This window comes from Lepidochelys olivacea, assembly GCF_965140295.1.
Source record: "Lepidochelys olivacea isolate rLepOli2 genome assembly, chromosome: 7".
In the NCBI taxonomy this organism is placed as follows: domain Eukaryota; kingdom Metazoa; phylum Chordata; order Testudines; family Cheloniidae; genus Lepidochelys; species Lepidochelys olivacea.
In genome coordinates this window covers 108,141,055-108,167,254 of record NC_140417.1, presented here as the reverse complement: position 1 = coordinate 108,167,254, position 26,200 = coordinate 108,141,055, and the positions used below count along the sequence as shown (strand labels likewise).

The window sequence follows — 26,200 nt, the reverse complement described above, 5'->3', positions numbered from 1 at the left end:
GGAAAGATGAAGTCTTCCTTGTTGAACAGTTAATGGAGCTTGCCCTGCAGGTACTTACACCCTATCTATTTAAAAAACCTGTTTGTCTTCAGACTGCTTCTTAAAAATACATGTTGCAACCTTAGGAACCCGAATATTTCTCCATTTGACACCTCTTATCCTATACATTTCAAAACATTTAAGTAACATTGTTAAATGTTACTCATTTTATTATCCCATTCTCCTTGTTTAGGTCAGCAGTCAAAATATTACAAAAATCATTCTGTTCCATGTGACAGGTTGTCTGTTTTCAGAGATAGTGGCAGCTTTCACAAAGAGAGACCAGGTATTAAGGATCCAGTCTTTGATGGCTTTAGTAAATAATTTAGAGCAGACTTGGGCACAGGGGATAGAAAAAAACAATGGAAAAATTGCTGTTTTATTGTGTGATTTCTTTTCCTTGGGATTTAATGAAAAATTATGTATTTTCAGAGTACATTTGCAGAATTTAGGAAATAGGTGGTGAGTTTTTACCTGCCATTACATAAACAAAGCATTTTTAAAGACAGAGGTCTCCTGAAATATTTTTTTAATTTATGTATATTTTGTGCATGTATATATAGCTATAACAATACAAACAAAAGTTACCCATATAATCATACAGATAGTGTATGATATTTATGTCTGGTAACTTAGACAGCAATTTTAAAATATATCTGAGCATTACAAGTTGACTAGGACAGAACAGTTTTATAGATGTTCTTCATATACTTTGAGTTTTAGCTCAAGATAAAAGTAGTTCACTAGAAAGTCTAATGTTACTGGATTATGCTGAACAAACTTTTTAAAGTATTCCAGACCAGATGTCTCTTAAGAATTATTTTTCTTTTAATTAATACCTCTCCACAGATTAAATGTTTAGGAGTAAAGCAAATACAAAATATTGGGATAAAGATACTTAAATACACACAAATCCCTGACCTATTTCTAGAGGTGTGCTAAAGCCACAAAATCTGGGTTTCAGACAGTCCAAAGTTCAGATGCATGGCCTTGGTTTTGGCCAGCTCTTCATCATTTTTGAATAGTGACCCTAAGCTATGGTTCATGACAGACAGTGGTAAATACAACCCTTGCTGATGGTCCATGCAGAGTTGACCGGATGTATGGTGCTGAATCTCCTCGTTTTCAGCTTCTAAATTTTATTAGAAGAAGCTATAACTATTTCAAATATTTTTCTAAAATTACTTTTCCATATCATTGTCAGAGGAAAGAATGTGGTCCCATAACACAGTTTAAGATGCAGTCCAAATTATGAAAAAGCTTGACAACCCCTATTTTAGAAGATTAAATGACTGTTAGTTCTCACTTTCACTTTACAGAGGTTATAACAATCAAATTAGAATATAGGTTCCCTGACTCTGTTATGGTTGCAGTGAAAAAGGCTCATTGGAGACTATAACACACTACGCATAGCTCTGTGTGTTTCTTGCTTATGGCTGCTACCCACGGTGAGGCAGGAGTCTTTAAGCATTGGCACTGTCTTTGCCAGACAGTGGATTTAGTGACCCAAGATCTTGGATATTTTTTTTTTTGTAAGCTCCTATCTTCAGAGACAGTTTTACAGGTAAATAATACATTATAACCTGTCAAACAAGGAGAAAAATGTTTGCAGACACTTTTTAGTCATAAGTTTGGAGGATGTCACTTTTCATGTTATATGATGGGTTGTTTTTATATCAGTAAATTTGTGGAAAACCTAACTATTTATCTAGATACTTACATGGACCTCGTCACCATAGAATCTGAGCACCTCAGTCACTAATGAATTTTGTCTTCATATCACCCCTGCGATTCCCATCTGAGACATAGGCAGATTAAGTGATTTGCTCAAGATCACACAGGAAGCCTTTACTGAGCTAGGAATTGAACTGAGGTCTCCTGAGTTCAAGTCTGGTAGCCTGTCCACTAGATCATCGTTTTCCCTACTTCTGGGGCACAACAGAATTATTGGTTGGAAAATGCATTATCTGAGTTACACGTAACACTTTTTCAATCATGGTTTTTACATTGTGACCTGACAAAAAAAACCAAAAAAAACTTGAGACCAATTTGTAGAACAAGAAATATTAATATCTAGGTGCAGACTAATTACAGCTTTTGTCATTTTAGATTAAAATTTCATGTTATATTTCAGTGTTCAAAAACTGAATGTTGCCATCTAATAATTAACCTTGGTATGAGTTTCTCTTAAGTTAATCATTTGTTCAGCGGTAATTTCTTTTGTAGTGACATTCAAATCGTGAATTGAACAGAAAGGGCTCAGGTTCACTTCAGATTTGTAATGGGTCAGAGCTCTCTTTTTGGGACCTTTTAACAATTTTTTTGCTTCTCTGAAGTGCAGCCACTTTCCGGCATCAAACATGAAGGCTCAGATAAATTTATCTATCAAATTGGAATCCTCTTATTTCTATTTCCTAGTATAGTTTGTTGGTCCTGTGAGTGTTTGATAGTTCAGTCCTGTCTAGTTTGATAGTTCAGTCCAGTCCTGTCTTGGGGTTTACATGCAGCTAGGGACACAAAAGCTTTTCATTGCTTTAAAACTCCAAATCTTTCATTGCTTTAAAATGAAAATACAAAACACTTCATTCAGGACAAAAGGTCTTCAAAAATATGATGTGGCAGATTCTGTTCTCTGACCCAGAACAACTCCATTAAATTCCGCTGAATTTCTTTGTTGTAACAGAGAAGAATTTGGCCCATTAGATTTATCTATTGTGGAAAAAGAGGAAATATCCATACTGATACATTTATGCCGATGTATGCTACTATTAATTACAGTTTTATTCTTCTTCTGAAATACTTGCAGGGAAGCATGGGTAGCGTTACTTGTATTGCATGGAAAGGAGATACGTTGGTTCTTGGAGATGTTGATGGAAACTTAAACTTCTGGGATTTGAAAGCAAGAGTATCCAGGTATGAGTGTGGATAAAATCTTACTTATTCATATGAAATGAAGGAAAGGTAAAACTTTATTTCTTTTTTTTTCCTCTGCAATAGACGATTGTGTGTTGTCTGAGATAACTATTCAAGATTGTATTTTTAAAATGAAAATTCTCAGTCATGTCCTAGCAGAGAGTGATTAACCAGAGAGATATTGGGCCATGTTAATAGATTTACAGCTCCCAGGCCAGAAGGTACCTTTGTGATCATTTAGTCTGACCTCTAACACGGGCCATAAAACTTCCCCAAAATAATTCCGAGAGCATATCTTTTAGAAAAACATTCAATCTTGATTTTTAAATGGTCAGTGATGGAGAATCCACCATGACCCTTGGTAAATTGCTCCTTTGTTTATTTACTCTCACTTTTTAAAATTTGCTCCTTATTTCTAGTCTGTATTTGTGTCGCTTCAATATCTAGCTTTTGGATCTTCTTGTGCCTTTCTCTGCTAGAGTGAAGAGCCCATTATCAAATATTTGTTCCCCATATAGGTACTTCTAGATTGTAATCAACTCACTCCTTTCTTCTATCTGTTATATGATTTTTTTTTTTTTATAGCTGCCTTCACTTACCCCTAAACCAGGTCTTTGTTTTTTAACCAATATGACTGTCTTCCTCAGTGTGGGATTGTGGCTTTTTGGGCATCTAGTAAAGTTTCCTTAGACCATTCCCAATTATCATTCACATTTTTCTGATTAAATTCTTCTTCCCAGCTGATCTGGCTCATAATTGGTTTCAGCTTTGTGAAATTGGCCATTTTAAAGCATCAAGTATATACATCACTGGTTCAGAAATTATAAATGTGATCAAGTCATGATCACTTATACCAAATTCACCATTAATTTCTGGTTCTGTGATATAGAATGTTCTCACTAGTGTAAACTGGTATTGTTCCACTGACTTAAATGAAATTGATGATGATTCACACCAAGCAGAGAGCTTGCCTGTTATGTTTAATCCAAGAAATCTTATTTCATTCTAAATTTTGATAACTAATAGTATTAAATGTTCTCCCCTCCCATGACCACTTTTTTTTTTAATAGCGCTGTCAATTTTTGATATTTTGTGGGGCTTTTGCTAATCTATTTAGGTAGCCTTGGAAGTTTAGTTCTACAAATTTATACAGGATTAAAGTGTAAATGCTTAAGGGAGAATTTATATTAACAACTTGTGGCATATCTGTTCCTGAGAATGAAATTGAACCTGTTGTCCTTTTGTCCCCAGGGGGATCCCCACACACCGAAGCTGGGTGAGAAAAATACGCTTTGCCCCTGGGAAAGGAAATCAAAAAGTGATAACAATGTACACTGATGGAGCTGAAGTTTGGGACACAAAAGAGGTGCACATGTATTTCTTATCAGTATTCCCGTGTGTGCAAAATATGCTGCTTTGAATTAGAGACTGTCAGGTGCCCAAGCAATCTGATTAAAATAATACTTAATCTGTTGCTGACATTGGTATAATAGTTACCCAGCCTTTCACAAAGGACTTTTCGTTTTTAATTTTTTCAATCTGTTTTCACTTGAGAAGTGCCTTTCATTATGAAAGCTGACACTCTATTGAAATGTACAATTTTACTACTCTTCAAGTGAGTTTGAGTTGTATATGTTGTTTTGAACTCTCACTTATAAGTAGAAAAATCTCCCTTCCAAAAACTTTATCAAAGTTTAATGAACATCTACATTTATGGAATTGTAAAGTTGTCTTATCTTCAGAGCTTGGTTTTAACTCACTTGAGGATATGAGAAGGCCAGACACTTATATTAACATTGGCCATGCTTCTCCTCCTGCAAGAAAAATCTGTATTAGGGAAAATGCTCTTAAAAATTCTGGGATTCATCTTACGTAGTTGGAATTGCATTCCTCCCTCCAGAGGTCCATAGACACTTGAACTCCATGGATTTCACAGGCAGAGTAGGCTATGACCCTGTAATCCTTTCCCCGAGGAATGATGTCTGAGGAATGTTCTTGCGAGTTCTGTGAAACGCCTCTGGGAGGCACAACACAGAATCTTGACCAGTGTGATTAACAGCATTACTAAAGCGAAAATGTCTTAATGTTTCAAGGTGCAGATGGTAAGCAGTTTAAGAAGTGGAAGAAATGTCAACTTCCGAATACTGGATGTGGATTGGTGTACCTCAGACAAAGTGATCCTGGCATCAGATGATGGGTGCATCAGAGTTCTAGAGACAACTATGAAGTCAACATGTTTTAGAATGGATGAACAAGAATTAACAGGTCTGAGAGATCTCAAGAGTACCTAATGCTCATGTGTTTTGAATTTTCTCTTTTGCTGCAGACCACAGTATATTTCATTTGGAAGGGTGTGCAAAATAGTCTTTACTATTTAAAACTGTCAGTCTAAGACAGAAAATGAGGTAGCTTACAAACACCAGAAACTTTGGGAATATGGATCAGTTTTATAATAATAGGATATACAGCTTTTGATATTTCTAAATAACTCATATTTTGCTTTTTTAGTTTTATCTGCATAAATATGCAGCAAATGAATGTATAAATTCATTGCATTAGAACAGTCATTCACATACACAGCATGAGTTTTAGTCATGTTTGTCATACATGAAAAATTGCTTTTTTTATACTGCTGTATATTTCCAGAGTTTGAATCCTGCTCATTGACTGGTTCAGTGACTGGCCAACGTGGATGTTTCCATGAAATTGTAGAAATGCATCAGTTTCTGATAGCCTTGTTATCTGACTTTTTACATGTTTTTAGCTAGCATAAGTTCTTACAAAAAATTGCTTTTACATTCTTTTGTCTATGGGATGAACTGTGCAGCTAAAATGGTTAATACGTAAAATCGTGACTTGAAGATGATCCAGTTTTTTCAAATTGTGGGCCAATCCCATTAAAATCTTTGAGACTACTTGTGGAGTAAGGTATTACTTAATGAGAGTAAGAGTATCATCATTTGATGCTGTGTTTGATAGATATTCTGATTTAATATACTTCGCTAACTTTGTCTAAAATAAAAATGGATTGTTTTCTCCTGACACTATGAAGGCTATAGTTTTGACGAAAGACAAGTAACAGTGGGATCAGCATCATTGAAGGATAATTTAGTTATCATAAATTATCTTTTGAGACCTGAAAATTAAACTGTGTCAATGCATATTTATTTCATTAACCTGTTGTGCTTAAAGAACAGGGTATCACAGAGTCCAAGAATTTAGTGTGATTCAAAAAAGGATTAGACATTTATAGCAATAATGAAAACAGTCTTAGGTTACATGAGATAGATAGAAAATACAAGAAATAAAAGCCATCATAGTTTTGTGTTTAAGCAAACCACTAACAGTTGGAGGTTAGAAAGAAACTTCCCATAGGAGCAGATTATTCAATAATTTTCTAGGACAGGGAATCTAACCCCTTCTTCTGGAGCATCTTACTGGTGTCAGAGACTAGATACCAGACTAGATGGACCACCAATCTGATTCATTATGGCAATAGTTAAGCACAAGTATCCCTACTGACCAGACTTTTTGAGGCATTCAGTATTGATATACGTTTAGTTTAATTCCCTCCCTATAAAACCATATTGATGCTTCCTGTTTTCAATACAGATATTCCTGAATACTGTGATAATAACTGTGATACAGTTTCACTGGAGTCCATAGTAATTGTGATGTGTAAGGATGAGGCATTCTGGCATATCTTGTATGAATTTCTTTCACATCTGCTTTATAGAAGCATCCTGCCATATACATCTCTGCTTAACTCAAATTTCACTTTTACTTTGCAAGTTCATCTGCAACCAGATTTTAACTAAACTAAAAGCCAAAGACCGAGGAAACCAGGTTCTGATTGTAAATGTCTAGTGACTAACTGTATCTCCTAGAAAATCTTTTTGCTCATGTGTAGCAGCAGACTTCCATGTGCAATGATCCATGCTGTACATCTGGGATTACAATCTGGCCTAACATCTAATATTTTATCTTCTGTTACAGGCAGCTACCTATATATTTTATAGTTGTTAAATGCTATGTCATTAGAGGTTAGCTACTCATAGCTCTTGAATATGACTCATTTCCCTCCTCACTTTCTTTCTTCTATTTCAGAGCCTGTGTGGTGCCCTTATCTCCTTGTTCCAAGGGCCTCATTAGCTTTAAAAGCCTTCTTGCTGCATCAGCCATGGAATGATAAATGTACTCTAGATATTTTACACATGTAAGGCTTTGTTTTAATTTTCTGTTCAAACTTTTAACTGTTATCACATGCAGGTCCCCTACGTATTCTTTGGGAGGAGGTTGTTAAATGGGTGAACTTCAGCACTTAACGAGTAGTCGGAATGGAGGGGCAATACTTCCCTCTCATCAGACCAGAGCGATGTGAGGTCAAAGGTTTGGTTTATTTCAAGTGGCACCAACCTACCTTCATCTTTGAAAACAGCCCCTACGTTTTTAAGACAATAGCAATTGTCTGTACTCCGAATTAGAAACTCATGCAACATATTGCATCAAAAAACAAAAATGTTTTCATTCTAAAAGCAGGTGATTTCAAAGTTAGAGGTGGCCACTAGAGAGTAATTCCAGCCCTTTCCCCTACACTAATGATCATGTTTCCTCTTTAGTGGTGCAGATTCCTATCAGAGTGGAGCACCTTATAAGGATGTAACATTTATTATTTATAGGGCAGTAGCTTAGACCCCATGAGGATTGTTCAGGGCAACATACAGACCATAGGAAGATGCACACCTTGCCCTAAAGAGTTTGCAATCTAAGAAGATAATCAATGTACAAAATGATATGGTCAATATATGCAAACTTATTTGCATGATATATATTATTAATATGGCCGTAATGCAAATGAAATATAAAGTACATAAGTCTAAGGAGGTGGAAGCTAAAGGGGCTAGGCAGGACGCCATCATGAAGCTTGAACTCCTCAAAGAGAAGCATGATGGTTTGTGATGAGATGGAGAGCAGTGAGTCCATTGGGGAGCAGATGATTTCAGCTTTGAAAGGAAGGGAATAGGGAGTTGAATGGGGTATTGATCAAAAATGGAAATGGAGTGAGAAAAAGGAAGGGGATGCAAACAGCAAGAGAAGAGAAGATAGACACTTCCACTGCAGCCTTTGGGAGCCATCTCAGGGCTTGTCTATATGGACACTTAGTTCATGGCTAGCTGGAGTCTGACTATACCTTTCATTAGCCTGCCGTGCTCTAAGTGTCCAGGTGGACTGTGCTGCCATGCTCTAAAAATTCCCTTGTATGCTTTGATCTATGCTGCCTTGAAACAGAATACATTAAAGCTCAGTTGGGAATTTTTAGTGCACAGCAGCAGGGTCAACACAGACACTCATTGTACAGCAGGCCAGTGTGGGGTAGATTCACACACAAGCTTGCTGACAACTAAGTTTTTGTGTGGGCAAGCCCTCAGTTTGGAGGATGTGAGAGAAGTAAAGACTGCCATAAGAAAGAACAGCTGCAAACATGCTGGCCTACATTTTCCAAAGTGAGTAGTGATTTTGAGGGCCTCTATTTTTGGGTGCCTAACCAGAGACTCCTTAAAGGGAGTGGTTTTCAGAAGTACTGAGCACCCACCCTCTGAAAACTAGGCCCCTTTCGGGTTTCTCAAGTTGGGCACCTAAACAGTAAGGCACCCAAATTCATGAACCACTTTTGAAAATTAAGGCTACAGTGTTGTACGGGGAAATCTAGGTTTCTATGAGTTCAAGATGGAAGGGAGTGAGAGGTGAATAGATTGGAGATGGTCTTTTTATGAAAGCGGGCATTCTAGAATACAGTAGAACCTCGGAGTTCTGAACATCTCGGGAATGGAAGTTGTTCATAACTCCGAACAAAACTTGGTTGTTCTTTCAGAAGTTTACAACTGAACATTGACTTAATGCAGCTTTGAAACTTTACTATGCAGAAGAAAAATGCTGCTTTTAACCATCTTAATTTAAATTAAACAAGCACAGAAACAGTTTCTTTACCTTGTCAAATGTTTTAACTTTCCCTTTATATTTTTGTAGTTTACATTTAACACTGTACTGTACAGTATTTGCTTTTTGTCCCTGTGTCTGCTGCCTGATTGCATACTTCCAATTCCAAATGAGGTGTGTGGTTGACTGGTCAGTTCGTCTCTCTGATGTTTGTAACTCTGAGGTTCTACTGTAGATGAAAAAGAGGTGGAAATGGGGGTGAGATTGATGAGTGAGGGACCAGTGTGGGAAAGCCATGGTAACAGTGGGTACGTTGGGCATAAAAGATAAGAATAAGAGGATGGTCAAGATTGGATTTATTATTGCTGAAAATAAGCAGGAGTAAGCAATAGAGAAAGAAGAGGAGATAGGAAAAGAACTTGTGAGACAAGTGGGATTGAGGATTAGGAATGGGCAGGCAACATAAAAAGGGGGAGACGTAAAGGTGAGTGGGTAAGAAAGAAATGCGAAGAGAAAGGAGACAATAACAGAGATGTGGGAGTAATGAGGGTGAGCAGGAATGAAGAACAGGCCATGAATAGTACTTCGAAACTAGTAACTGATGTCCAAGATTTTCTGTCTAAACTGTTTTTTTATTAAGGACATGAGAACATTAAGTTGGCTTCCACCATGTTTCGTGTTGTACATAGCCAACACTTTTCCACCACTTCAGATAATATTGCCAATATAGTTATGAGGAAATATAAAATTATATATATATATATATAAAAATATAAAATAATTTATAAAATATAAAATTAGAATATATATTCCTGTTAAATCAAATGTTTTCTTTGCAGTGATTATCCAGAGAATGAAAATATTAAAAATCTGCTTCAAAAACAGTTGAATTCATTGTCCAAGTAAGCACCATTTTATTAATGTTTTAACAAAATACTGCTTTGAATGAGATTGCAGCAGCAAAAGTTGTAATGATTGGTTTTTCATTTAGCAGCCACTCTGGAATAACTTTATTTTTGTATTAAAACATTTGATTGTGCTTAAAGATAAGTACTTGTTACAATAAATGAAATTTAGCTTACTTCATGACCTGCTTTGTCTAATGAAAAGTTAACGGTAGCATTCTTACCAAATCGGAGATCTTTCTTAAAACAAATTGTTTAATATTGGCTTGACAGAATAATTTACTGTATTAAACATTAAAGTGGGATGAAACTCATGCCTAATTTGAGACATTTAGGTTGTCACATTGTTGATGCCACAGACAACGGTGGCTGCCAGCCAGAGGCCCAGGAATACTCAGCATTTAAATTCAAATGGCATTCACAGTTTATTGGCAACTGTTTCTCAACATGTCTGCTCCTCAGAGTGCTGCCTGGGCCAAATGGGTGCAGCCTATTAAAAAAAAAATGTATCATTCGAAACATTATGCAGAATTTTAAACCCTAACCAGAAAAATATCACATTGGTCCTTTTGAAAATCCTACCCTTTCAAGATAAGTTACTCTTCATGGGTGAAGTTCATACTTCTGACGATATTACATCAGTCTCCCTGGTTGCATAGCCAACAGATGGCAGTACATTCATTTAAACTATTAAGGCAGCCTTTGCAGCCAAGAAACTGGAAGCTCTTCCCCTTTCCTCCCCTCTACCCAAAAAAAAGGCTAATTTTCTTTTGTATGCAGAAAAATTTATGCAAAACCTGAATTCATAGATTTATAATAGATGTATTTGTTGTCCAGTGACACCATACAGATTATATTTACATAATTATGACATTTATTAATTTAATTTTATAATATTTAGAATTGCTGCAAACCAATATTACAGCTTCAGGTATACTCTTCTGGTAGTTCACATTTATTGCAATACATGTAAGTCAGAAGGCATTCTTGACAGGCTGGTTTTAACTATTAAAACTGATAAACAGTGAATTGCTCCTGTAAAGATTTCGACATACTTAAACTTGGTATAATTCCTATTGCCGTGATGAAATATTGTTTGATAGAGGCCTTTGTTCAGGTCAGCATGAGATAAGCTTCTACTTTCCTTGTCCGACAAGAAGAAATAAGTCTTGTTTTCGTTTGTAAACTTTAATTCCTAGATGTAATATATAGTACTTGTTTTTTAAAAATCCAGCACAGCATATTACAGATCAGATATGGCTTTCTGCTTTTGCAGTGACGTCAAGAAACTTGTGCTTGATCCTGAATTTACTCTATTGCAGAGATGTTTACTGGTTGCAAGGTAACAGAGATTCAGATGAAGTCGAAAGGTTTTTCTAAATAATCCTGACCCTGTCAGCACTTACACATGTGCTTAACTTTAAGCATGTATATAGTATTATTAAAATGAATGACACTAATGATGTGCATAAAGTTAGGAATGTGTATGTATTTCAAGGATGGGGTCTAAGTTATTATCTTAGTGAATTATTTGTATTTCCACTGAGTTTTATATTACAGTGAAAAGACTCCTTTAACATGATTGAATAGAATTGCATTTTAGAAAGGTATAAGAAACGACCGTACCTACAGTGAAATAGTAGTTGTTACTTGTACAATGCCCAAAAGTGTATTCGGTACTTTACTGGAATATAGAGTCCAATCTCTCTCCCAAAGAGTTTACAACCTAAAACCTAGGCCCATATGCAAGCAAAGGAAAAGAGAAAGTGGGGCTCTTTTTTAATTCCATGACCATTGTCATGTTGTTGCTCTGCTCAAATGATAATTTTTAACCTGTTCTGCATTTTTTAGTTGCTTCTAAGCTTTTATGATAGATTTTTTTCCTGGTGAAGCGTAAAGCAACCCAGAAAATTAAGTTGAGGATAGATTAAGTTCTGAATGCCTTCGCTAAACTAGTTTGTGGAGAGATTTACTGAGCTTTAACTAACCTTGTAAAAGTCTTTCCTCCAACTGGCTACTTCCTAGTTTGTCGAACATATTTCAAAAGAGATCATTGTTTGTGATGTCATATATAAGTCTTATTGGTAACCCACAATATTTGTGATGCCAAAAAGAATGTACCTTATTCTCTGAATAAAGAAATTATTTTAAAATACAGAACAATTACTAGTAGTATGTGGAAAAAAATCTACAATGAATAAGTATTATGGTTACAAGTGATTGTATTGGGGGGTGCTGGGAATTTAAACTAGTCTGATGTTGTAGCTACAATGTATAATGGTAGGGTTTGCTTCATTTTGGTTTTTGACTTCTCAGACTCTATGGGGATGAATCAGAACTGCATTTTTGGAGTGTTGCTTCCCATTATTTGTACAGTTTCTCTCAGGAAAAAGCACAAACTACAAAAACTACAGATAGTCTGCAAGAAAAATTAATCAACCCGTTGGATATATGCTATGACATACTGTGTGAAAATTCCTACTTCCAGGTATTGAAAACCGTTTATAAATAATATTTAGTAGGTGTGTGACTAAATCAACAAAATGACGAGCATTTCTTCCCTTTTGAATTTAAAGCTCCTACATATAAGTGCCTCACTTTTATTTCAAAGAAAAAGGTGCATGACTGTGTGTTAATAATGGAGTTTTACCCTTATCTCAGTGTACTTGTTATTTGAACTTAAAGCACTCAGTACTATTTAAAGGCTGGGCTTTCTTTGTGGTTTAATAAATAAATAGTATCATAGGCTTATAAGATCATTTGTATGTACTTAAAATTTATATATATATTTTAAGATCACATATTTTTGCAGGTGTTTCTAATTCATATTATGGAAAAGTATATTTATATATATATATATATAAAAATATATATTTCATATATTAGCTAGTTTATTCTCAGATTTGTAATCATTTTAATTTTTCTCTGCAGAAATTTCAGCTTGAAAGGGTACATCTACAGGAAGTTAAAAGATCAACCTATGACCACACCAGGAAATGTGCTGACCAGCTTCTTCTCCTGGGGCAGGTTTGTGGGTGGCTTGTTTGTTTGTAATGTCCCTTACCTGTTTCTGTGGGTTTTGTGTGTTCTTTTCAATACTTCCTCTATCCAGACAACATTATGTCTATCTTATTTAGGCTGAGTTTCTTCAAGCTAGCCTACATGCAAGACCCAGTCTTGGCTAGACAGCTGGGTAGTTGTTCCACTGCACCGTCTGGGTCCAATGAAATGGAAACAGAGTTAAGTGTCATCCAAATACGAAAATCACCTCAACACCCATCCTTCTTTTGGAACTCCACGTGGATCTTTCTTCAGTCAGATGACCAAACAGACACTACCCTTTGAGTTCTCTGAAAGAAAATAATCAAGCTGCTCAGATAGCTTAGTATTTGCAGGGAAAAACTGCTAGTATTGGTATGCAAGTTTACAAGAAGACATAGTGGTGTCAATGACTCCTGTCAAATCTAAAAGATTTGACATGAATAAAGAGATAATATACCAACACAACCAGTGCAGCCTAAAATCAGATTTTACTAAGTATACATAATGCCTTTCATATTTCTCCATAATTTGTTAACCTATCAACTTTAAATACAGTGAATTTCAAAAAAAATGTGCTAGGTTATTGCAGGTGCCACCCTTTGGGTATCTGACCAGTTTCTTTGCTTATACAGTCTTATCTCACCCCTACTTTTTAAGTTGCTTTTCTTTCCTCCGTTGCTCTGTGAAAGACCACACAAACAGGGAAAACTGCATACGCAATTTATTGTTTCTCCTATGTAGGCCCTCTTTCTGGAAAGCACTTAAGCGTGTGTTTTAACCCTATCCCTATTCAGAGCATGTGTGCTTAAGTGGTGTCCTAAATAAGGTGCTATCTTGAATTGGGACTATAGTCAAGTTAGTATACAAACTTGAAAAAATAGATTTTTTCCTTTTATCTCTGTTACTATAACTGTTTGTTGTTTTTTTTGTTTTTTGTTTTTTTTTAAACATCCAAACAAAAGTGGGGGGGGTTTTAAGATGATGTAATTTTATTTTTTCTCACCAGACTGACAGAGCAGTACAACTATTATTAGAGACAAATGCAGAAAACCCACATTACTACTGTGATTCACTCAAGGCATGTTTGGTCACTACGGTCACTTCATCAGGTCCTTCTCAAAGCACCATTAAACTGGTAGCAACCAACATGATAGCAAATGGAAAGCTAGCAGGTAAAATATGTGTTTTCCTTTTGTTTGTAAGCAATCAATACTGATAATTATTATGGAAATTAATACGGTTAGACAAAAAGCCTCTTTTTTACAGTAAACCATATAGGGTGCTTATTTTATAGGGTTTGCAGATGTACAAAAAGCATTAGACATAATTTTAAGTACTTCAAAAGAAGGCTGAACAAGTCGGTCTATTTTTTTATTGCAAACCATATTCCAGAAATGAACCTGTTTGCAATTTATTGCTAATCCCAAAGAAGGTTGCTGTCACATTCCTAATGAAAACAAAAGCATATTTATTGGATAAAATTAAAACACACAGGTTGGAAATGAAAGGCCTTCTATATTTCAGTTTGTTTCAAACCCATTAATATATAAATAGGCTCTTAGAACTGTATCTTTGTGTTTTTCTACCTCATGTAATAGATGCTTGTTGTAAGGTGACTGGAATTTCTGAAGTCATGTGGTGGAACTACTTATGTTTATAGGTGATTAGACATTTCTTAAGCATATTACTCTGTTTTGTTAATATTTTTTTTTTAGGGCCTAGGCTACTTTTTGAAAAAAAAAAGTTAAAGGATGATTTGCAGAAATCGAGCTTGTTGTTTGGTATAATTCTGTGACACTGATTAAGTCTACATGGTCCAATGATCTCCTTAGCATGTCTGTTTGAGGCAAAGAGAAGCAGAGGAGAGGTTAGAACTTTGTGGAGCATTTCTAAGCTCTGCAGATGTCATGTAAGGCAAAGGGAGATGGTGTCGTGGATAACTTCAGAGCTCCAAAGCTCTACAATGCATGAAGAGGTGGGTGTTAAGAACTGGAGACTTTGTGGAGCTCCTGTATCCCAAGAGGCAGCAAGTGGCCCTTTCTGAGGGATCTGTTGCATTTAAATAGCAACTTCTTTTTTTTCCCATTAGTTAAGAGTCAAGTTTTAGGTAATCTACTTCTATTTTCCAGAGGGAGTGCAGTTGCTCAGTCTAATAGATAAAGCTGCTGATGCGTGTCGTTATTTGCAAACCTATGGAGAATGGAACCGTGCAGCATGGCTTGCAAAAGTATGTAATTGCTCAATCCAGATTATTACCCAGATAGTACAAAGAAGCCCTGCATCAATTTTTGGCTTATTTTAAACTGCAGTGGCATTTGGTTTTGTTTATATACTGTCAATGATTCAGTTAGCTTGCAACTAAAGTACACTGATGACTTTGTTATTATATTCATTGGTTACGGTCTACATTTTTTCCCATGACCTAGTCAACAATGCCACCTGTAACTATCTCTATATCTTTTACTTAGTAGTAAAAGAAATTTTCTTTACTTCAACAGCTTGCAGAACATTGGAAATAAAATAAGTATAAATTAAACTGTGAACATAAAAGGCCTGCCTCAAGACGTATATTTATAGAGATTAGTGTGGATTTCAAGGTCCTTCAGACTTGAAGAACATTCAGTATCAATTCAGAAACATATCAATGAGAAAAGTTCTTTCCAATGCATTAAGCTATAATGTCCCAACCCTGCAACTGGATCATTGCCGGCAGACACCTTCTCCCATAGGGAGCCCCAGAAGGTCTCCCTGTGGGCACAGAGGCCCACCTGCATGGATCAGATTGTAGGATTGGGGACTAACAATGGTCAAAATTCCCAGTTTTCAAGTTTGTCACCAAAGATTTGTTAAAGACATTTTAATAACCTGTTCTGATTGTTGTCTACATTTTTCTTTTGTAAAATTGTATATCCCTTATGTGATTTATTTTAATGTCTGGAAAAAAATAAAATAATAAAAAGATAATATATTTCACTTTCATGGGTGTCTATCCTAAAGTAATAAAAATTTCAATCTGTTTAGCTATTTCACTGGTAAGAGGTAAGGGAGTGGGGCAATATAGATTTTTCCAAATCGATGAGTCCCATTTTTATTTGCCCGTTTTGGTTTTTTAGATCTTCAGGAGAAGTTGACATTTCTCCCATTGTATTTAATTCCTTGACACTTTTGATTGCAGTGAATCCTGTTAGTGCAGTGGCTCTGTCTTTCCAGACTAGTGTACCCCTTTCAGGAGGCTAATTTATCTTGCAAAAAGAAAAGGAGGACTTGTGGCACCTTAGAGACTAACCAATTTATTAGAGCATAAGCTTTCGTGAGCTACAGCTCACTTCCTCAGATGCATATCGTGGAAACTGCAGCAGGCTTTATCTTGCGTATCTCCAAGATTCAGCTCACTTAAAAACTACTTGCTTACAAAATCAGACATAAAAATACAAAGGTGTCACAGCACACTATTACTGAAAAATTGCTTACTTTCTTAGTTTTACCATGTAATTATAAAATACATAAATTGGAATATAAATATTGTACTTACATTTCAATGTACAGTATACAGAGCAGTATAAACAAGTCACTGTATGAAATTTTAGTTGGTACTGACTTCACAAGTGCTCTTTATGTAGCCGGTTGTAAAACTAGGCAAATATCTAGATGAGTTGATGTACCCCCTGGAAGACTTCTGCATACCGTCAGGGGTACGTGTAATGTAATGCATAGCAAGCAAGCCTGATTTCCTATGTCAAGGTTTAAGTAATCTGAGAACTTTTTTGTGTTTCTCATTTTCCTCATTATTACCATTCTAGGGACCAGTGAATTTGGGAAGTGGTAACTTGAGAGAAACTCTGAGTAAGAATCTGCTGAGTTGTAATGAAGTTACAATCAGATAAAATCATGTAGTAAACTTGTACGTGGCTTGTCATGGAAATGTTTTCTTTCGTTATATAGCAGTTGTTGCATTCAGACTTGGGTCTTCTTTATCTCCCAAAGGTTCGTTTGAATTCAGAGGAGTGTGCTGATGTCTTGAAACGTTGGGTTGATCACCTTTGCTCTCCCCAAGTTAACCAGAAATCCAAGGCCATCCTTGTCCTCTTATCGCTAGGATGTTTTACAAGAGTTGCAGAGATGCTGCACAGGTAGAACTGAATGAGCACATTCTCTACACTGCTTTGTCCAAAATTGTCAGCTGAACGTATAATCAGGAAATGTGTGTTTTTCTGTGAACTACTTACATTTAATTCATTTTTTGAACAATTCATTCTGTTTTATTTAGTTGACAGTTACTTCAACAGCATGTCATCCTTGTCTGTGTGCTTGTACTGATGCTTTTTCTGTAATTTCAAGGGAACATGTTGGCATTTTAAATTTTCAGCAGCTTTTAAAGGTGCCAGCATCTAAACAAGTGCTAACATTTTATAACAGCTGTTACTCAGAGCTAGTAAATTGAACCTTGTCCTTTCAAAACTTTAGCATCAAAGATCAACTCATTGAATACTCTTGAATTATAGAGTTAGGTAAGCCAGATCAAAATGGTTTGAACTTTTAAATCTTCCTGTCCTAACAGTTTGTTTGTTTTTCTTTTCAACAGCATGAGGTATTTTGATAGAGCTGCCTTATTTGTTGAGGTGTGTCTGAAGTATGGCACAATTGAAGTTAATGAAGTTACAAATATCCTTTTCCAAAAGACATACGGTGAATGTATATGTGTGTGTGTGTATATCTATATATATAAAAAAATCAGCTAGTCTGTACAGGAAAAGAAACTCCTAATAATTATGTCCCCCAGGGTGTGTACTGCACTTCTTGAAGGAACAACAGAATAAGAAAATGCGTGGAGAGAAAATATACACCCAAATCATAATACCAGGCTCTTCCTGTATTCTGTTAAATCAGTGGCACTGGGAAACAAACAAGGGAGCAAGAATAAGAGCAAACCTATGGATGCTACTACCTAAATTCACACCTTTAAATTTGGGAATGGAGAAGGGAGCAGATGGCAGAGTGTTGATGCTGATGGAACTTGGGCTAAATTGCTGGTTACTGCTGGGCACATAGCGAGGTTGAGCTAGCTAGGCTAATAAGGCAGTTATCTTTTTAAAAATTGTACGCCACAATGTACATTGAATTTCAGGTCTTTTGGCACACTCCCCTGCAGTGTGTGCTGGTAAGAATATTTTTTTTTTCCTTTACTAAAAGGATCATCAGTTTTGAGCTTGTAAGAATTATGTAAGTTATAAATCGAAGTGTAGTGTGAGATGAAAGCTTAACAATAAAAAATCCACCTGAGAACTTGTTTCTTCCAGTGTATACTTCTGCTAACGTGTTGAATCTTGAAAATTGTAGCCATTATAAAGATTTTTATTTACATGAATTTTGGGATGACCTGGGTGCTCCCAGCTGACAAAGCCACAAGTGAGTCCTATAGATCATCCCAAATTATTTTATTGCCAATATCTTGCAGTCTGTTTGCTAAAAATGGGATCTGTGTACCATAAGAAAACTCAAATATGTCCAGACAAGATATTAAATTTTGTATTGTTGTATCTGGGTGTTCAAATTAATTTCCATAGATCCTCATCAAAATTTTGCTGTTTTTAATTCGCTGCCATTAGACGATCTGGAAAAATGGTGCTGAGCAGCTATTTGTAAATCATTTGCATTAGGCCTTTTGCCTTAATTTGTGCATAGAGGTTATATTTAGATGATATTTGGTATCTTGTTCCAGAAGTGAACAAGTGATTAACAGCAGTGTTCAGTATTTCCTGCTTAGACAGGGGTTGGTATAAGAGAAGCCTGGTTCTGAGCCTTCTCCATTATCTCTCACTTCTGTTTTCCTTAACCGTCATTTACATAAACTAATCCATGTAGTATTTGCGGATTATGCCAGAAGTTTGAAGACCTTGGGTTTTAAACAGGGTGCTATTATGTTTGCTTCAAAAGCAGGAGCATCTGGTAAAGATTTATTGAATGAGCTTAAACAACCTGAAGAGGAAGTGACTGAAGAGTGACAACTTTGTCATAAAAATATAAGATTTCCATCCGATGGGGTATTTGTTAGTTACATTTCCAAGGTTAATGAGATTCCATTGTATGAAAATATCCTTTCTCTTGGACCATTACATTAGGGATCATATATATAGGATGTTTCATTTGGACGAGACTTTTTTTAAAAGATGTATGTGGAGACAATGATAAGAACTAGTTAAGACAGAATTTATTTTTAAGTTATCTCAGATTTTTTTTAATTATCCTCACTTCTGAGAAGAGGCATAGAAACATCTGAAAAATCATAGAACTGGAAATGCTTTTAACTTTTTGATCCTAGGCACAGAGATCAAGGTTCCAGAATTTGCTAAAAGATTTGTTAAATTTGAGGGAGGGCTACTTTTACTTTTTTAAGAGACCTTTATAGACATTTGGAATTGATCATAGGTGAGTTTATGTGCATATATTATGGATTTTGTACATTAATAAGAAAAATTAGTCAAGGAATAAATGTAAATCACAAAAACATGCAGTGGTTTTCTTGCCATGAAAACCATAATTTTTGCCCAAGCCCCATAATTATTTTGGCTAAGTGCAGCGTGTTTTGACATTCTCGAAGTGGGCTGTGCATATTACCTTTGAAAACTTTAAGGACAAGAAATCTTTAAAAAGTACTTACAAAATTCTCCTTTTTAACTTTTCAAAACCCATCAAAAAGTGTTTTCTTCAGCGCATTAGTGTGGTTATAATTTTTAAGGCATTCCATTCCATATTATTTTAAATGTGAACCTCCTCCATGCCTTAAGGACTAAATGCTGCCATGCACTGTACTGTTCAGTTCTTAAGATTAAAAGGAGAGGAAAAGATCCTACCACACAAGCTGCAGGGCAGGATCTCTCCACAGCATTCAAGATCACTAGGAGAAAGGGCTGCTAACACGCATGCTCTTGCGCCTCTTCTGTGGTTCAGGAGCTATTGTGGCGTAGTTCGCTGTTGAATGTGCTGCCATCATCAGTTGGTAGAGAAAGCATTTTACGGAATAACGAAGTATAGACTTCAGTATGTCATTCCCTACCTTACTGTGAGGAGGGATCCCCTGGTTGACAGGACTTAACGTAACAGATAATGCCTCTGGCAGCATCTCTGCTCCTGATTGCTGTGCCAGCCATACAGTATTTGAGCCTCAGCATAGGGTATTTTCCAGAACATCCTAGCTGCTTGTTTGACCGTGTTCTTTGCATTACTGTTGCTTGTGGCAAACATATCTATTTTACGATTGCATGGATTAAGAAGCATTTTACAAGAAGTCTGCTGAAATATGATTTGCCTGGATTGTGACACTGGACTCACAAAATGAAGGTAAAGGATACTGAAACTATGTCAGTTAAGGAACCGTTAATCACTTAAAATTAAGTTACTGTCACTAACTAATTTAATAGGTGATGCTGTAAAGAAGCAAAGCACTTAAATCTTCAGAGTGGTAGCTCAGCAGTTGTTTTGACTTCATGCATTACACCTTAAAAGTAACAGAACATAAAATTTCCCCAGGTCTCCATATTTGTTTACATCTCTAACTCCAGAAACGTTTTTAACTGTAAGCCAAAGTGGCATGTATGATAAAATTTCAGTACATGGTGGGTTTTATATAAATAGAAAAACATTTCTATAAACAGGAAACTGAATGTTTTAACTATAACGTATCTGACTTCTTCCTGCCACATGTTCCACATACCATAATGTACATTCCTTTAGTGTATTATAAACCAAGTACATATAATTATGTTAGCTTTGAAAAATATATACAATAAAATTTGCCTTAAGCATTTATTTTGCCTGACTCATAGTTGAAAAAAAGTTAATGTAACTACTAAGGATTAAATTCTGGCACCTTTACTTACACTGAGTATATCCAGAATTACTCATGTTCTTTTCAGTGTGAGTAAGCATATCAGAATCTGTCCTTAGGCAAATCCTTATAGGCATTTCTCAGTAAGTCTCTGAAAAAATTCTGCATATGCTTTAGTGTACAGTTTGAATTTTAAATCTGTGATTTCATGTTATGAAAAAAAACTTATTGAAAAAGCCTTCCTCCTACTGGATGTGTTTCTGTGTGCTTCGTTTTTAAGTATGAAGGTTGTACATCTTGCACAAGGTTACCTGATTTTTGTTATCTTATGCACAAATTATGGACAGTGTAAAAATCATTCCTAAAATCCATTTGGATATGAACACAGTCACAGAATGTAATTAAAAAATACTCTGACAACCACTGTGGTGTGTTTGATTTAATTCAAAAATATTGCAATCACTATACTTAGCCGAACGCTGCCTGTATCTCCTTTTTCTTTTTCGGTTAAAATTACAGTAGGACACACCCCATCCACTCAAAACCTTAAAAGCATGGAAAGAAGTTAGGGGAAAGACATGTGTATCCCTTTACACCTTTCTGTTGTCTACACTGCAGTAACACACTCAAACACTTCATAAGGCTTTCACTTCCATCTCCCACCAATATCAGAAAGCATTATGTACCTCAGCTTCCTCAAAATTTGCACTCTAACGTGAAAGCTTAATGATGACTATGTGCCTTGATATCGATTATATCAACAGATCAGCACATCTGGCTGTCACACATTTCATGCATTTGGGAAGTTATTTTGCTGTAACACTCTGAGGTCTCTGTCACTAATCTCCTAGTCTCTTCTTTCCGAGCTCAGAGAACTTTTGTCTAGGTTTCAGGGGTATTGAGGGAAGGACTCTCACTCTGGTGTGCTGTGTGTCGCCCTTACAAGTGAGTGACAGCATTCCGAACACAGCAGATTCTTTGTCAAATTAAAAATCGTTGAGTTAATTTTGGTGAACAAACTTGACATTATGGCTTAAATACTGTAAAATACGTTGTGGACTGATATTCCTGATGTGTAACTGAGATTCTAGAATCAGTACAGCAAAATGTGGCCAAAGGACAGGTCCTAGAGCGTGTGAGATTTCTTGCAAAATGGTACAAATAAAAGTGAGATTGTCCAATCAAATAACTGCCAAAATGGGTGATTTTTAAACTCTTGTTTTTTGTATCTTGTTTCTTGTATTTCTTTTATTATCAAACCTCCATGAAGAATTTCAAATGGTGTTTGCTATCTATATTCTGTGTGTTTGGTTTTTGTCATTTCATTGAAACTTTTACAAAATAAAGATTTAAAGCACCCATCAAAACAGAACTCTCTAACACAGCCTTAAGTATGATGCTGCTGCACCATAGTAACAGTGAAGAAACATATGGGAATTAAGTTTGCAAACAAATATGCTCCATAATTCTTTGAATATCTATATAACTAGCAGCTTTTTTATATCAAATCAAGCTTGCTGTTGGTTTTCTGAACGCGTGCCCTTTGCCAGTTTTGAAATTTACTTCAGAAGGACCAAAACCCCTGCCTCTAATTAAGGAGTCTGACCAAGCTGTTTGAGTGTCTTGATGGGGAGCCTGCAAAATACACTTTTTAGAACACAAGTAGACTTACAGTAGTGATCCCTTCTTTCTCACCCGTTGAAGACAGCCTTTAGTCTCATTGGATGAAAAGTTGTCTATTTTTTTAGCTCTTTGAATTACTTGTATATGACTCTACATAACCAAATAAGCTTTTTTAAATTTGTGCAGCTGTTGTCTGAAGCTCATTCAGTCCCAGCTACCGTTCTCGGAATCAGAGAAACTCTTCTGTTTGCATAAATGTTGGGGGACAGCTGTAGTAAGATTTTAATTTGAAACTATGTTGTTTGATCGCCTGATCCTGTGATAAAACAAATGAAGTTCAAACTATTTTAAAAATGGCTCCTACATCAATGATAACATTCTTGTTTTAAGATTAAATGAAATGTCCAGAGTGTACTCTTTAACAACTGTGTTTTAATATAAGCAAGCCTTTAGAGTTGCATTATAAAATATTATGTTGCAATAGAGGTAGTCTGTGTAAATTGACAATTAATTACATGAATTAAGTGTCTAAAATTGGGTAGGCATCTGAAATACTTTGATGTGTATACTACATATATATTTGATGGGCATATATCTATGGAAAATGACAAACTGTTAGCATGTATAGCAGAACAAAAATGATTAGTACTATATTGCAAATGAATCATTAAATTTATTGAAATTTAAAACATCTTTGAGAGTGTGCCAATTTAGAGACTTTGCAACCAGATAAAGACATATTATCGTACATCAAGAAAATCCAATCCAGGATGATGATGTGATCAATGCCTGAGTAACTAGTCTAGGATCTCAGTTGTTTTTGCAGGAGCTGACCCTGGGGACAGGGAGAAGAGAACATTCATGACCCTTGAACAATGAATTTGTTTAGTTTGGATGATCACTAGCTGAAGCTAAATGCAATTCAGTAAAGATTCAGCTAGCAATTGATTTGGAGCGTAAAAGAATAATTACAATCTGGCAAAGACTTAATGTTTTGGGTTTGTTTGTTTTTTTAACAAATGCTTATCTTTAAACTAGAATTCAGGAGAATACTGTTACTAGAATGAGTCCTGCTTGAGAATGGAATCCTTTAAGGAGTCTGGAATGGGAGGTAATCAATCTTATGGCACCCATGTATCATGGAGCACCTATGAACTCGTATCAAGGCACTAAATGCTTTTTAGTCTGATATGAGCAACAATTATTCCATTTTTAGCTCAGCCAGAAGGCAGAGTGCCACCTATTTAAGCAGAGTCAAAAAGAAAAGAACTAAGGCACAGAAGAAAACTGTTTGCATGCCAGCACTTTTAAATGTGGTCTAGTTTGCTGTTCGGTTTCTTGATACTGCTGTATGCACAAATTATATTTTTTATCCAAAGAATTTTCCATATTTTTATGATGTAATAATGTGTGAGGAAGACATGTCTGTATCTGATGAAAGCATCAAAACCTCGGTTATCACATACAAACCAGAAACTACTAAATCTATTAAATTTAGCTTCATTGGAGCTCATCTGTAGCTGTCATATATCAACAATTTAATTTCTGAAGTGGATAATTTCAGTTAATATATCTAATAAAATAAAAAAAATATTTCCATTTTCTTTTAAAGACATAGGGCAATCTTAAACTTTGGGATACTCCACCAAGTTATAACTGATGAGAGTCCTGTTTACTGGAACACTTCATAAGAGACTGGACAAAATTCTGACAAACATTACTCTTGGGAGCAATCCAGCACTGGTAGAAGGATGACAAATGAGCTAATAGCTCTTTTTCTATCACTATGATTGTTCACTCATACAGCACATCCAATTCACAGTGTAAACGTTGTGTGTTGAGCAAGTGCAAAAATTGCAGTATGCAGATCCGGAAGAATTTTGCCTTTATTTGTCTACTGGATCAGAGTAACAAAGCAAGAAGCTTTCTTAATCAAAACATTGCTTATTTGCATGCATGATCAAGTTGACCAAAAACAACGATATTGAGAGAATTAAAGTCCAAGACTAAGGTGGTTGCTTTTTTTTTTTAAATGTCTGTCTTTTATGGGTATGCATACTGAGTTTCGAATAGATTCTTGTATCAGTTATCAAAATGAAAGAGCTCTTCCAATTTATTTATACATGATCTCCAAAAACAAGTGTATCTTAGTCTAACTATTTAAGAAAGTTCATTTACTTTTAGAGTGGGTTCTATGAGCTGCTATAGCAGTGAGTTCTAACTGGCTCTAGGAGTGAGATGTGAGAAAGTGAGATTGCTCATGTCTACTCCAAGAGGTGATTCCAATTAGGTGTGCACGCGCCTAACTGGAATGGACATGAGCAACACATCTTGAAGAACAACAGTTACAAGAAGGTTAGTAACCGTTTTTTCTTCGAATGATTGCTCATGTCCATTCCAATTAGGCACACACACATCTAATTGGGAATCACCTATTGGAATGAACATGAGCAACACATCTCAAAGAACAACAGTTACGAGAAGGTTAGTAACCGTTTTGTTGATTGAGTGATTGTCATTAAGTTTTCATGGATGTTTCTCCTTTGCTCCTCCTCTAGCCCCTCCTGAGTTTGATTTTTGTTTATATAGGTCACAAGTGACACTATACTATGAGAAGATGGAAAGCACTCATGTACTTGACTGATGTTTGATATCTTCTGCCCTTAATGTTTCATGTCTTTTCAACTGTAGTTTACTCTAGGCAATGTAACTTAATTCACATATGCAGGGCCGTCCTTAGTGGGGTGCGGAGCCTGGGACAAATCACCCCACACCGGCTTGGGGGCCCCACTCTGCATCAGCGACTGGGCTGGTGGGATGGATCCGGCCTGGTTCTGGGTTGCAGTTGCAGCACCCAGGACCCCAGGCACGCAGGGAGCAGCACCCCCCAAGCTCCTACTTCCCATGCCTACGTCTTCTGGAACCAACTGCACCGGCTAATTGCACAGGCCCTGAGCAGTCACCCTGATTCGGCCTACCCAAGGGACTGCTCTGCACATATGGGTAGAGATGGCACCCAAAGTCTGCACCCAGAAACAAATTTCCCCAAATTTAAGGAGGTGATTGGATCCAGGGTTTTTGTTCAGGCCCTCACCCTTCACGAGGAGTCACTTCTTATTCCAGTAGTATTAGCGTTGCATCTCCAAATGCAATGGATGGAAAACTATTTTTGCTTTGCTTTGCATCAGATGGCTTCTACAGTTCAGTGAAATCCGCTTAAAATGAACTTGGATATAGCAAAACTCCAGTTATTAGTGAAGTAGGATGATTCTCTTCAATGCATTTAATAGGACTTTCTACTTAAATTGAAATTTCCCTGCATTGCACTATAAATGGCTTCCACCGGGCTAATCCCTTTGGAATATATTTACATTTTGTCTTTATGGAAAAAATAACAAATGTCCAATAACTAGGACTCATTTATGCTTTTGAGGATCAATTTAATTACATCAGGGAAAGCCTCTTAGCAATCTACTGTTCTTCAAGCTTTGGGACAGATTGTGAAACTTTTGCTCACACTAAGTAGCACCTTTCTCCACAGTAGTTTCTTTTACATCAGCATAAGTTATTCAGTAGGAGTAACCTGGTCATATGTTCTGTGTCAATACAGGTGAATAAGGAACTGTGAAATATAAGCAGAGGTAAGGAAAGTTAATTTACAGGACTAATAATCAAGTTGGGTTTGTTAAGGTCCCAATCCTTCACAGACTTTCATATATTTAACTTTATTCACTGGGACTACTAATGCTTTTAATTAAATGTGTCTTTGCATAATCCTGGCCTAAATGAGATCATTGGTAACGTAAAAGCGTGACCCTCATGAAGACATTATGGAAAGGGGAAACAATTACACAGTTAAGGAGACCAAAAGGCTGTAAAAGATGCCACAGGTAATTTGTTGGCAAAAGAGAGAAAT

At 36.1% G+C, this 26,200-nt stretch overlaps 1 protein-coding gene across 3 annotated transcripts in view; it reads left to right on the top strand.

The window, feature by feature from the left end:
* Positions 1–21,898, top strand: part of WDR11 (WD repeat domain 11) — a 75,479-nt gene extending 53,581 nt beyond the window's left edge. For 2 of the 3 annotated variants that reach the window (XM_084635033.1, XM_084635032.1), the window contains exons 17-29: positions 2,846–2,952; positions 4,204–4,318; positions 5,046–5,217; positions 7,060–7,168; positions 9,729–9,791; positions 11,071–11,136; positions 12,111–12,282; positions 12,726–12,821; positions 13,843–14,008; positions 14,966–15,063; positions 16,821–16,966; positions 17,419–17,501; positions 18,684–21,898. In XM_084635033.1, coding sequence (XP_084491159.1) covers positions 2,846–2,952; positions 4,204–4,318; positions 5,046–5,217; positions 7,060–7,168; positions 9,729–9,791; positions 11,071–11,136; positions 12,111–12,282; positions 12,726–12,821; positions 13,843–14,008; positions 14,966–15,063; positions 16,821–16,966; positions 17,419–17,501; positions 18,684–18,838 — 1,548 coding nt within the window. In that variant the 3' untranslated portion in view covers positions 18,839–21,898. Of the gene's footprint in view, positions 1–2,845; positions 2,953–4,203; positions 4,319–5,045; positions 5,218–7,059; positions 7,169–9,728; positions 9,792–11,070; positions 11,137–12,110; positions 12,283–12,725; positions 12,822–13,842; positions 14,009–14,965; positions 15,064–16,820; positions 16,967–17,418; positions 17,502–18,683 lie in introns of those variants that run through there. The other variant, XR_014712497.1, reaches the window with a different exon arrangement.
* Positions 21,899–26,200: the final 4,302 nt, after the last annotated feature.